Source organism: Engystomops pustulosus, chromosome 2 (genome assembly GCF_040894005.1).
Source record: "Engystomops pustulosus chromosome 2, aEngPut4.maternal, whole genome shotgun sequence".
NCBI classification, from domain to species: Eukaryota; Metazoa; Chordata; class Amphibia; order Anura; family Leptodactylidae; genus Engystomops; species Engystomops pustulosus.
In genome coordinates, this window is record NC_092412.1 from 97,166,532 (window position 1) to 97,179,882 (window position 13,351).

The 13,351-nt window shown below is 41.3% G+C and overlaps 2 protein-coding genes across 5 annotated transcripts in view; both read left to right on the forward strand.

The window, feature by feature from the left end:
* The window catches only part of TMCO3 (transmembrane and coiled-coil domains 3), a 43,251-nt gene that overhangs the window by 26,175 nt on the left and 3,725 nt on the right, over positions 1 to 13,351 (forward strand). For all 3 annotated transcript variants that reach the window (XM_072135621.1, XM_072135622.1, XM_072135620.1), the window contains 2 exons: positions 5,072 to 5,151; positions 9,948 to 10,097. In XM_072135621.1, the coding sequence (XP_071991722.1) occupies positions 5,072 to 5,151; positions 9,948 to 10,097 (230 nt within the window). The remainder of the gene's footprint in view (positions 1 to 5,071; positions 5,152 to 9,947; positions 10,098 to 13,351) is intronic.
* Positions 583 to 3,787, forward strand: LOC140118134 (uncharacterized). 2 transcript variants are annotated; one of them, XM_072135619.1, is made up of 3 exons: positions 583 to 2,696; positions 2,983 to 3,078; positions 3,157 to 3,347. In XM_072135619.1, exons 1-3 carry the CDS (start codon positions 583 to 585, stop codon positions 3,206 to 3,208), a joined length of 2,262 nt encoding a protein of 753 aa, XP_071991720.1. In that variant the 3' UTR covers positions 3,209 to 3,347. The 2 variants fall into 2 exon arrangements, with proteins under 2 accessions (XP_071991720.1, XP_071991719.1); XM_072135618.1 differs by having other exon boundaries at positions 583 to 3,078; positions 3,157 to 3,787.

Below are 13,351 nucleotides of genomic sequence, written 5' to 3' on the forward strand. Positions count from 1 at the left end.
AGAAAGGCCTGGGAGACCTCCATGCTCAGTCTGAAAACTAACTTGGCTTCCACCTCAGTCGCAAGGAACTTGCTGTACTGGCTGAATGAGTTGGAATCCCACATCAAGGAAGGGACTCCGAGATCAACAATCTTGGAGAACTTTCCTTTGCTGAAATCTGCTACAGCCTTCCTCGCAGATTCTGCTGCCGAGGGAATTCGTTTCGCTTCAAAGGAGGGAGCACTTACTAACTCTACCCGACGGGCGCTGTGGCTAAAACAGTGGAACGGGGACATCAGATCCAAGGCAAAACTGTGCAGTCTTCCCTTCTCAGGGGAGTTTGTGTTTGGCCCAGAGTTGGATGCTATACTTGAGAGAGCATCAGATAAGAAAAAGGGCTTTCCTGAGAGATCGATACCCAAGAAGCAGCCCTTTCGAGACTTCAAAAGGGATTCCTACAAGGATAAAGGGAAAAGGGGACGCTGGAGCTACCCGAAAGGAGGTAAAGGGAGAGGGTTTCTGTTCTCCACCCCAACAGACCCTAATAGAAACAAAAAACAATGATGCCATAGTAGGGGGAAGGTTGCTAAGATTCAGAGGAGAATGGACAAAGGTCACTTCAAATCCCTGGGTCTTAGATATATTACTGCATGGTTACAACATCGAATTCCTCAGACTTCCCCCTACGAAATATATGCCACCTTCACCTTCCATGTCACTTACATCCCACAGTTTAATATGGCAAGAAGTAACTTCTCTTTTGTCTTCTGGAGTGATTATACCTGTTCCACAGGATCAAGAGAAATCCGGTTTTTACTCTTCTCTTTTTTTGGTAAAGAAACCGAACGGCACAAACCGACTAATCATCAACCTGAGAGGTCTCAACGAGTTTATCGTCTACCGGAAATTCAGGATGGAGTCGGTAAGATCAGCCACACACATTATTCACCAAGATGCATTAATGTGCACTATAGACTTAAAGGATGCATATTATCACATCCCTATACACCATTTCTCACAAAGGTTTTTAAGGTTTTCTGTCTTGTCTCCAGAGGGTGCTACACTACACTTTCAATTCTGTGCACTCCCCTTCGGAATATCATCTGCACCAAGGACCTTTACAAAGGTGATGGCAGAGGTGGTGGCGTCTCTCAGACTACAGGACGTACTGATCGTCCCGTACCTAGACGACCTACTCATTGTTGGCCAAGACAGGGGGAGCTTACTCTTCTCCAGAGATCTCACCCTAGAAACCTTAAAAAGACTGGGATGGATAGTAAACTACCAGAAGTCAGAACTTTCCCCAGCTACTGTGAGGAAATTCCTGGGTGTAAACCTGAACTCAGTTTACCAAATGTCGTTCCTTCCACAGGACAAGGGAGACCACATCAAGGATCTGATAACAAGGTTCAGGAGAAAATCAGTGATCTCTATCAGAGAAGCTATGAAGATTCTGGGCTCTCTAACAGCCTGCATCTCCTCGGTAGCCTGGTGTCAGGCCCATTCCAGAATACTCCAGGGATGGATCTTAAGATCCTGGAACAGAAAACAGGAGGATCTGGACAGGAAAATCCCAATCCCACCTGCCGTCAAGGAGGACCTGCTATGGTGGTTGGAAGACGGAAATCTGAGGAAAGGGATCTTCTGGTCAAACAGCCCTTACATCCCAATCCAGACAGACGCGAGCCAGAGGGGCTGGGGGGCAGTGATGCCTCAGCAAATTTCCCAGGGTACCTGGACAGAGGAGATTACAAGAAGGTCCTCAAATTTCCGAGAGTTGCAAGCAGTATGGGAAGCACTCAGCGCGAACACTCCTCTTCTTGCCCACCAACACCTCCTAATTCTATCAGACAATACAACTACGGTCTCCTACATAAAAAGACAAGGAGGAACCAGGTCTCCTCTCCTGAGTACCCTAGCTCGGAAAATATTTTTGTGGGCAGAACAACACACTCTGTCAATATCTGCCACTCATCTAAAAGGCACGGAGAATTCAAGGGCGGACTTTCTAAGCAGAAGAAAGATCCTACCAAACGAGTGGAGCCTCAAGGAGGAGATCTTCCAGCGGCTAACATCTTTGTGGGGTTATCCTCTAGTGGACTTGTTCGCAACAAGGGAGAATACCAAATGCCTGCATTATTTTTCTCTGGAAAAAGGGGAGAACAGGGAACGGCTGGACGCCTTCTCTCACCCCTGGGACATTCCACTAGTCTACGCCTTCCCCCCAATTCCCCTGATCGCCAGGGTCCTGAGGAAAATATTTCAGGAAAATACCAGAGCCATCTTCATCTGCCCGAACTGGCCGAAGAAAAGCTGGTACCCACTCTTGAAGAAGATGTCACCAGAGAATCCAGTCATTCTTCCGCTATCAGAGGACCTACTACATCAGGGTCCAATCCATCATCCAAACCCAGGGAAATTACAGCTGTCTGCCTGGATCCTGAATCCAGCTTCTTAAGCTCTCAGGGACTCTCATCTGAAGTCATCAAGACCCTGAAGGCAAGTAGAAAACCAGTCACCTTTGCCATCTATCATAAGATATGGAAGAGGTTCTGTTCCTTCTGTAAGGACAGTCCACCTTCCCAAGCTAACCTTAATATTTTGCAGGTGCTTGAATTTCTTCAAAAGGGTTTGGAGTTGGGTTTGTCTACCAGCACCCTGAAGGTCCAGGTGTCGGCGCTTAGTGCCTTCTTCGACCAGCCTCTCATCGAGCACAGGTGGGTCAAAAGATTTATTAAAGCTGCCTCTAGGTTAAAGCCTCAGACTGTTAAAAAATCATCAGCATGGGACTTAACTCTAGTTTTGAATGCCTTAATGAAGGAACCATTTGAACCTATTGATTCCTCCAGTGTTAAAAACCTGACACTTAAGACAGTTTTCCTGATAGCCATCACTTCTGCAAGAAGGTTAGGTGAACTTCAGGCTATATCGATTAGGGAACCCTACATGAAAATTCTAGATGATAGAATTGTGTTGATGTTGGATCCAAATTTTGTTCCCAAGGTGGTTTCCGACTTTCATAGGAATCAGGAGATTATCCTACCCTCCTTCTGTGAGAACCCTTCTTCGGCAAGAGAACGCGAATGGAGTTCTTTGGATGTAAGACGTTCTGTCCTAAAATACCTACAAATTACAGAGGCCTGGCGTATTGACTCTAACCTTTTCATCCAATTCCAGGGGAAAAATAAGGGGAGGAAGGCGTCGAAGGCGACTATTGCAAGATGGCTGAGACTGGCAATTGCCTCATGTTACGACCTACAGAAAAGCCCGATACCAGCAGGAATCCGAGCTCACTCGACCAGGGCTATGTCCACATCTTGGGCGGAAAGAAGAGGAGCGTCACTAGATCAGATTTGCAGAGCTGCAACGTGGTCTTCATCCACTACATTCTCCAAGCATTATAGGCTGGACTTGCACTTGTCAAAAGATCTATCTTTTGGACGCAAGGTGTTACAGGCTGTAATCCCTCCCTAAAAAAGCTTACTAATTTTGTAAGTCTCCAGGTTGGGCCGTCATGGGGGACGAAGCGGAAATTGTGAATTAGATTACTCACCGGTAATTCTATTTCCGTTAGTCCACCATGACGGCCTATATATTTTCCCCCCCAGCTGGATTTCTTCCTTTCTTTGTATTATTATTTCCAGATAATTTTCCTTTGTATGTGGAGCAAACATACTAAATAAATCTGGTTGTATCTTCCTCAGCATGGTTATTTTGTAATCACTGGCGGGAGGATGCAAGGGGGGGAGCATTTAACCTCTCTTCTTCCTGTCCCTGCAGAGGTCAAGGGGCATCCTCCAGGTTGGGCCGTCATGGTGGACTAACGGAAATAGAATTACCGGTGAGTAATCTAATTCACAATTTTTCAATTAAGCCAACATTAAATGAATCCTAACTACACTCCATACATTTTTATTGTGGTAAATGACTATTTTATCTGTAAACGTCTGGTTTTTAATACAATATCTACACAGGTCTATATAGGCCCATTTCCAACAACCACCAGTCCAGTGGTTTAACCCCTTGCTGACGCGTGACGTATTACAACATCACGCTCCGGCTGCAGGTGATTAAAGAGGGCTCACGGGCTGAGCCCTCTTCATAGCCTGTGATCGTTTGCTCCAATATACCGTGATCAGTACTTGCACTGTTTGCAGGTGTTAACCCTTTCAATGCCACAGGCAATGCATGGAAGTCGACATGTTGGCTAAGATCGTTGCTCCCCGTGAAGTCATCAGGGAGTGGCAATCTGTTTCCATGACAGCCTTGAGTCATACAAAGACCGGAGGCTGTCTTGTTTAACACCATGTTTTACAATGTTCAATTTGCACATTTTAATTGATGCAGAAAATCACCATAAACTGTCATACTGTAGTATGGCAATATATAGCAGGATCAATTACACAACCTAGGATTAAAGTACCCTAGGGGGTCTAAAAAACAGTAAAAAAAAAATCGAATCACCCCCCTTTCCCTCAAACTGATAAAAATGTAACAGTAAAAGTCATAAACATGTTAGGTATCGTTGCTTCCCAAAATGTCCGCTCTATGAAAATATAATAAGTTATTCCTGGTTTTTAACCCTGTAATGGAAAATAACACCCAAAGTCGAAAATGTCACTTTTTTGCCATTTTGTAAAATATAAAAAAATTTAAAAGGGTTATGTTTAATTCTGTCAATATAATATAGTGGATGCCCCTGGATTCTTAATTTCCCCTGCAATCTTATTTATGTGATACAGATATGCAATTGATAGTATGTACAGTTAACTGTAACAGTTAACATTTTTGATGTAATGTTGCTTTTTGAAATGAAAAATGTTTGGATTTTTTTACTTGACACTGGGGGTTTTAATACATTATTCCCTGATTTTGGGATTGTGGTTATTCTGGGCTTATATTTGGAATAGTTTTACCATATTCTGCCATGTTTCTCCCATAGCCTACTGGGCTTCCTTTTTTGCTGGCTCTTAGATGTAGTTTGTGTCCTGTGCTTATTATTTATTTAATGTTTCTTTTGATTTGATTGTTGTCATTTGAAGGTAAAAGCATGCTCTAATCACCTGTTCTTTTTTTTTTTTTCCGTTTACAGGACTCCATGTATTTCCTACATTTGTCATTTACGAGCTCACAATTCTTTTATCCTTGACGTTGACACTGGTCATAATGAAGGTAAGATCTACCCTATGTGTGCCAAATGTTCTTAGTCTTTAGCCGAGGAATCTCTGATTTGACAATAGGGAGAAGATAAAGTACAGAGTGTTTGCACATTTACTAAATAACTGTGACATGGCTTTACTAATGAAAACACAGTGGAATAGTGACATAATTTGAATAGTCTTACTGTAAGAAAGGCTTGTGTCAATCTTTCTTCTCTGTGTGGTGACCAGTACAGATAATACAAATATATTCGGGTTAGCATTTTAGATTTTAAAGGTGCATTCACAGGTGGCATTTGGCAGATTCATTTTAAAATGCAATGGATCAGCTGAAGAGAGATTTTCCATATTTAATTGTGTGTTTATATTGTGTTAGCGTTTTGTAAATGCAAATGTTAACCCCTTAAGGACGCAGCCTGTTTGCAGGTTAAGGCTCGCAACTTTTTTTTGAAATTTGACCTGCGTCTCTTTATATGGTTATAACTTTTGAACACTGTTACTTATCAAAGCGATTCTGATATTGTTTTTTCCCCACATGTTGTACTTCATTTTAGTGGTAAATTTTGGCTGATACGTTTTGCGTTTATTTACAAAAAAAAGAAAAAAATGATGAATTTTTAGAAAAATTTGCCATTTTCGAAATTCAAAACCACCGTGTTTTCAGGCAGATAGATTTAACACCTAAATAACTTGCAGAATAACATTTCCCATTTGTCTACTTTACATTTTCATAATTTTTGAAATGTTTGGATAATTTATTTTGACGTCACGCGGCCTACAAATCGAATAGCGATTTTCCGTATTTTCGGAATTGACTATTTTGGGGATAAATACTGTTTGAAATCAAATTTTACATATTTAGCAACAAAACCGCCTATATAACCAACCCATTTTCAAATCTGCACCCCTCAAACTATCAGAAACAGCATTTACAAAGATTGTTAACCCCTTGAGATCTTCATAGTAATTGAATCAAAATGGCGGTGAAATTTAGAATGGTCAAATTTTGTCGGTTATACGTTCATCTAGCCCTAAAATTTACACATTTCCAAAAGATAAAAAGAGAAAACTCACCATAAAATTTGTTCTACAATTTCTCCTGAGTGCAGCGACCCCCCACATGTGGACATTACTTGTGTTATGGGGGCAGAGCAAGGCGCAGAAGGGAAGGAGCACCCTGCAGCTGCCAGGATTTTAGTTTTCTGGTTGCCCCCTTTTGAAGGCTATAACATTTTCGCTTTTCCGTTATTTGGGCCATGTGACAGCATTTTTTTTGCGGGACGAGATGCTTTTTCCAGTGTTACCATTTTGGGGTTGGTATCACCTATTGTTGAAAATTTTGGAACTTTTTTTGAGGTCATGAGTAGAAAAGCATCAATTCTGTACTGGATTTTTTACTTTTTTTTTTTTTTGTGTTCACCGTATAGCCTAATAATCCTGTTATCTTTATTCTATGGGTCGATACGATTACGGGGATACCAGACATGAATATTTTTTCCTATGTTATACTAAATTTGCCAAATAAAACCCTAATGTGGGGAAAAATCTATCATTTTTGCATCGCCGTCTTCCAAGTGGCATAACATTGTTACGTTTTTGGCTACAGAGCTGGTTGATGGCTTGTTTTTTGCGGGACATGTTGTTCTTTGCAACAATATCATTCTGGAGTACATATGTTTTGTTGATCACTTTTTATTGCATTTTTAGTGGGATATAATAGGTAAAAATCATAATTTTTGGTGGGTTTTTAACGTTTTTTTTTTACGGCGTTCATCATATGGGTTCAATAGTTATTTAGTTTTATTCTATGGATTGTTACGGACGCGATGATACTATATATGTGGGGTTTGTGTTATGATTTAGACTTTTTTGAGTGTTATATGTCTCTTTATATGTTTTGGGGCTTATGGGCATTTTTAGTGATTTATAAAGTAATTTTTTATTGAAAAACATTTTTTTTTACATTTTTTACATGATCCACCATGGGATATGAACAAGCAATCATCTGATTGCTTGTTCTTGATAATACTCTGCAATACTAATGTATTGCAGGGTATTATCAGTGCCAGCCTATGCAGATGCATAGGCTGACACTTTGCCTTTAAGATGACGTCACAGACGCCATCTTAAAGGTAAACCCTCCAGGCTTCTCTGGGGTCCCGATCGGACCCCAGAGGTGCCAAAACAGCAATCGGCCCCCCCGAAAACGGTGCGGGGGGGCCGATTGTGATGTAAAGACCCCCAGAAGGCATGTTAAATGCCGCGGTCGCGTTGACCGCGGCATTTAACGGGTTAAACACCCGCGATCGGAGCCCACTCCGACCGCGGGTGTTAGCCGGGGATGTCAACGGTAGATTACCGTTGAAATCCCGCGGCTAACGATGCCGGTTCGGCTGCTATACAGCGCTGAACCAGCATCGTCTCTGCGCAGTAGCTGTACTGCGCTGAGCACTATTCGCGGGACTCAGCGCAGTACAGCTACGGCGCAGAGCGCTAAGGGGTTAACAGCCTTTTAAGTAGGTAAATCTCTCTTCAGCTGTTCCATTGCATTTTAAAACGCATGCATTGAATACCACATGTGAATGCACCCTTACTCCACACTAAGCAAAATAAGCAACTATCTAATTTACTGTAATCTGCAACTGTTTAGCAGCTAGCAGACGTTTTACCTTGTCCTCCAGGCTAATATAAATTTGCCATGCTGTCTGGTACCCATGGGAAACCGTATAGAACAGCTAGAGACGACAGGAGTCTTTTTAGGAAGGGCTGTAGGACCTTAAGTTATGTCATAAGCATGTGACCCATCATAGGCTTCAGATCGGCAAATTTCAAACAAATTTCAAATTTTTGCTTCAGTGGGGTCACAAGCAGGATGTTACCACCCACATCAGGATTATCTGAATCTGATTTAATAAGATATAATGTTAAATATACCAGATATATCTCATGCTATGAAGAAACCAGCAGCATGATACAGGTATTTTTGTCAAAGTCTCTCTGTCTCCAGCTGTGCTAAAACTATTTTTGACAGTAACTTTACAGTTGCGCTTTAATGCTGCTGGGTAGCTCCCAGCAGTGAGATTACAGCTATATGTTTACTTGCAGTGTTGATACGATACTTTAGTCATAAAATAACGTTTTATATTAATGTAAATTAGTGCTTCGGGGGGTGAAGGAGACATCCCCTGAATTGCTTTATTCATATAACTATAATAATAAAAAAAAGTTGTAATGATGGTGCTTGGCGCTACCCCGGAACATCAGTGGTTAATAAAGCTTTAATAAGATTGTAGAAGACATCTGTTTCTCCAAATTTTATCTATTGCAATGTATAGGTTTAAATTGGTCCATGTGTAATACAATTGTTTATTGTCTGCAGTGAAGTCTAAAGGGAATTTCTCCAGTAAATGCTGATGTACCTCGCTAGCATGTTGAATGTTAGTAACAAAATTGCAACTTACCTTTTAACACTTTACGGACATAAATCACACGTCTGCTGCAGGTGTATGGAGAGGGCTCATGGGTTGGACCCTCTCCATACAAGGTGTATGTAATATGCAGCAAACACCCACATGTAACACCTATGATCGGTGCTGGCACCACCACATTGGCTGAAATAGTCGCTCCCTGTGACTTCATAGAGGAGCGACGATCTGTCTCCATGACAGCCTTTGTCAGACCCATGGCTGTATTATTTATGGCAATTTGTTAAAATGTGCCAGTGGCACATTGTAATAAATGGTCAGTAAAATCCCCAAATCCTGGCAGTATATTATAAGATCAATCATGCAACGTAGGGGGAAGTACCCTAGGGGGTCTGAAAAATGGTAAAAAAAAATAAAATATATTAAAAAACCCTAAAAATTCTAATAACCCCCCCCCCTTTCCCTAGAACTGATAAAAAAAATAAACAGTAAAAATCCTAAACATGTTTGGTTTGGCTGCGTCCCTAAATGTCCAATCTATCAAAATATAATAACTGTTATTACCAGTGTTTAACCCCATAACGGATAATAGTACTCAAATTTGAAAATGCCTTTTTTCCGCCATTTTACAACCTATAATAAAATTAATAGAAAATATCAAAAAGCCGTACAGTCCTCAAAATGGTAGCATTGAAACCGCCAACTCATTCCACTAAAAAATGACGCCAAACACCGCTCCGTTCACTGAAGTTATTAGTGCCAGAATATTGAATACTGTAACTATGAAGGGAATTTTGTTACGCAGAAAACAAGCCTTAACACAGCTCTTCATACATTTTTGACAGTGGGGAGTGAAAATGGAAATCCAAAAACAAGAAATGGCTCGGTTGTTAAGGGGTTAAGTGAACTTGTCCCCAAATACAAGTGTGCGGTGACCTTAGAGGACCTTTGCTGTATTTTTATACAGCGCACAATTACATGATTTTGTGCTATATGAGGGGTCCCTGCTCAGAGATCCTGTCAATCACAATTTTGGACTTGGCATATGTGTCCAGTGAGTGCCCTAGAAATATGTGCCAAAAGACCTTGCCACAATTACCCTTAGGCTGCATGCACACGTCCGCAAATAGGGGCTGTAAACTAGCCACAATAGTGGCATCTAGCTCATGGCCTGCATAGACATGCATTGTACATTGCAAAAGATAGTGCAGGTCCTCAAAAGATGAAGACGAGACCGATCAGCTCCCTATGGAGTGGGGAAGGTTGAGCAGCCCCTCTCCATCCAACTTGTGGCTCAGGCACTGGAAAAATAAAAGATGACTGTATTTTACCATGTGAAATGTATTAAAAATGTCTTCACACATGTCACTTATTTTTCTTTTAGTTTGTATTGGCGGTTCTTGTACTGTCTTTAATTCTGCCAAAAAACAGTCAGTATATTAAGTGGATCGTGTCGGCAGGGCTGGCTCAAGTCAGCGAGTTCTCATTTGTTTTAGGAAGCAGAGCCCGCAGGTCGGGGATCATTTCACGAGAGGTGAGTCTTGGGTATTCGTGTACGTATACTATTCCAGCTTGTCATGAAGATGGGTGCTAGAACTAAGAACGGGAGCTTGAGAAAATGGTCATTTCAATATACCAGATGCCAACCATATACATATTGTAAAATGGATACGTTCACACACTTCTAGATGTTGTAAAGCTAAGTTTATCGTTCAGTGAGTATAGTGTGGTCTAAAATAAAAAGTAATGCTGTCTATAGGGTTGCCCAGATACCAGAATATTGAGTGCTATACCCAGAAAAGTATTGTGATACTTGATACGATACTTTCAAGAAAAGAAGAAAAGTATTATCTGAATGTTTAGGGTGCGGTCACATGGGGCGTTTACATTACGTTTAGAAATGCAATGTAAAAGTCTGGAGGCGGGGCTCAGCCTGATCTCATTTGCATTTCCCTTTAGTGCTTTTTGACCGTGTACTATATGGGCTGTAAAGGTTGTCCTGGGAATGTTAATATAAAATATTGTACTAAAGAGTATAATTTAGGGCTCATGTAGACGGGCGTTTTTGATGTCCATGTGCTATCCTTTTTTTGCGAATCGCAAACGGACCCACTGTTTCCTATGGGTCTGTTCACATATCCATTTTTTTCATGGATGAGCAGACAATGAGAAGAAAATTGCATCATGTGGTATTTTGTCTCGCATGTGGACCACGTACATCCATAGAAGTCAATGGATCTGCAAAAAAATGGATGACACATGCAAGATATCTGTATGCGTAGTTTTATTTCTTCAAATGCTGCTAGGCAACCAACTGGGCAGGTCAAGAAGTAGATTAGAAACCCATCAATTTTGTGAAAAAAAACCTCATGGCGTACGGACGTGAAAAAAACGGATACAATATGGTCTGAACACAGATGCAGATGAGCAGCGGACAATCCCGTCTGAATGACCCCTTTATTTATTTTTTGTCCTTTAATTTAACTGTATTATATGCTTAAAATATTATAATCTCCATAATAATAATAAATAATCATTAACTCAGTAATAATAATAATCTCAATAATAATATTCATTATATCAATAATAATCTTAATAATTTCAAGAATCTCAATAATAATAATCTCTGAGAAGATCCCTCTCCATATACCAGTGTATTCAGCCTGTGTCAATGTGACAGTGAAGCTCTTAGTTACATGAAATCCTCCCATTGATAACAGCTAAGCCCATAGCCTAGTGCAGTCATGGCAAACCTTTTAGATGCCGAGTGCCCAAACTACATCAAAAACCCACATATTTTTCCGCAAAGTGCCGATGCAACAATTTAAACAGTAACTTATGACTCCCTGCTCTGTCACATGTTCGAATTGTACATGCACCTGAGGACACCAATACAGTAGAAAGAAGGAGAAAAAGCTTTGGTTATTATTGTAGCTTCCTTTCAGGGTCCTGGGCTGCCTGGGACTGCAAGAGGCCTAGAGTCGTGTTCGGCGAACTCTGCGCTGGGTTGATGGCGCGGGTGCCCATAGAAATGGCTCTGAGTGCCACCTCTGGCACCCGTGCCATAGGTTCGCCACCACTGGCCTAGTGGATAGAGGTTCTGTCTCTCTATAACAGGTGGAGCGTGGTGGTTGTGGGTTCAAATCCCAGGCAAAAAATGATTTAATTGCATTAAATAGAGACCTTGTGTCTGCGGAAGGCCTTGTAGCTGTAGGCACTATATATGGACAGATGGTGATGTCTCCCTGATGATGTGATCCTGGCTCTGCTACTATACCGACACATCTCATAAGGATGTTTAACAAGCTTTCCCTTACCTAAATGCCATTTCACTGTAATTATGGTCCTGCCAGATGTCCTGTAGTGCAGCGCATAATGTCAATCACATGGGAGGAGATGCTCATAGGCTTGAAGCATGACTTCAGTGTTAAACTCTCCGCCTCCCTGACTTTATCCAACTAATTTACATCTCACATCTCACAAAGTTGATTTTATGAATGATGCCACCAAGTTGGGCCATGAAAATAACCTGGTCTAGAAGCTGTTCAGCGACTTGACAACAAACTGGTAGTGGTTTATTAGGCCAATTTCTGATGGCAGGTTCCCTTTAAAGTTTATATATTTTGCATTCACATTTTATTGAAATGTATTAATTACTTCTAAGAGTGCGGTCACACGCCGCAATTCAGAAGCGTTTGGCTGGTTAGAAGTTTTCTTTCTTCATTGCTGGAAGTGTAAGCATCTGTGAAAATGTTAACACATGTGCTTACACTTCCGACAATGAACAGAGACACTTTCAAATCGACTAAACGCAAGGTAACCTGTAAAAAGCAAGGGTTTCTGTGACACTTTTAAAAACGCATCATAAATGCTGCGTATGACCACACCTTCATATTCCATCATCTCACTGGGGTGTGGCTACAGTGCTTAAAAATGCAGGCCATGTCTTTCATATGGAGACTGGAGGGGTGAGCGGTGCTCCAGCCAGTCAAAACGCAGCTCAAAATGAATTTCTATCCTCTCTTAAAACAAAAAAAATCAACCTTTTTAAATATAATTTTTTTTATAATAAAATGATCCTCAGTGGTTCCTGTGTAACCCACAGAAGCCCCTTCTGGCTGCGTTGGCTGTCACTGACTCTCTGACAGGGGAAGGCAGGATGCAGGCATAAGTGCAGAAGAGCCCCTGGGGCTCATTTGCATATTGTTGAAAGTCCCTTTTCACTAAAAATAAGATGAATGAAGAAAAGATTCTGTTTTTGGGGAACACACACTTTTTTTGAGGGGGGAGGGGGATTCAAACATGATTTCTTGATCACTTCTTTAATACACTGCAAGAGTCTAATGTCTATTTTGGGCTATCTGGCAATAAATGTGTTCAGCCTGTGTAAGCGGACCCGTATATTGGTCCAATCTTACAGAGTGTACATATTACACAGGATGAGAAACATCATACAAGGACTCCCTGACTGCTGGCTGAACTACAGCACCTATACTGTGAGAACTGCAGTTTGAGCTTCAGATGGGGAGTTTTTATATTATATTTGTGTATAATGCAAGGACAGGAAATATAGGACTTCTCACTCTATGGTGAGACAACGTGTGCTTAACGCACCATGACCGGGCATCAATGGGAACAGATAAGCTGCTGTAAATGGTGTGTTCGGTTACCAGTCCCCATTATTTTCTTGTGAATGAGATCTTACAATGACGGCAAGGATATTAGATTGGGATACCCCTTGATCATGGAAGACCACCCACTCCCTTTTGTTTAACATCCTACATGCCG

Excerpts from the sequence above, each read along its gene's own strand:
- LOC140118134 (XM_072135618.1), top strand. The coding sequence starts at position 583 with ATGGACAAAGGTCACTTCAAATCCCTGGGTCTTAGATATATTACTGCA. Across the intron at positions 3,079-3,156 it reads GCGAATGGAGTTCTTTGGAT|GGGAAAAATAAGGGGAGGAA; the intron begins GTAAGACGTTCT and ends ATCCAATTCCAG.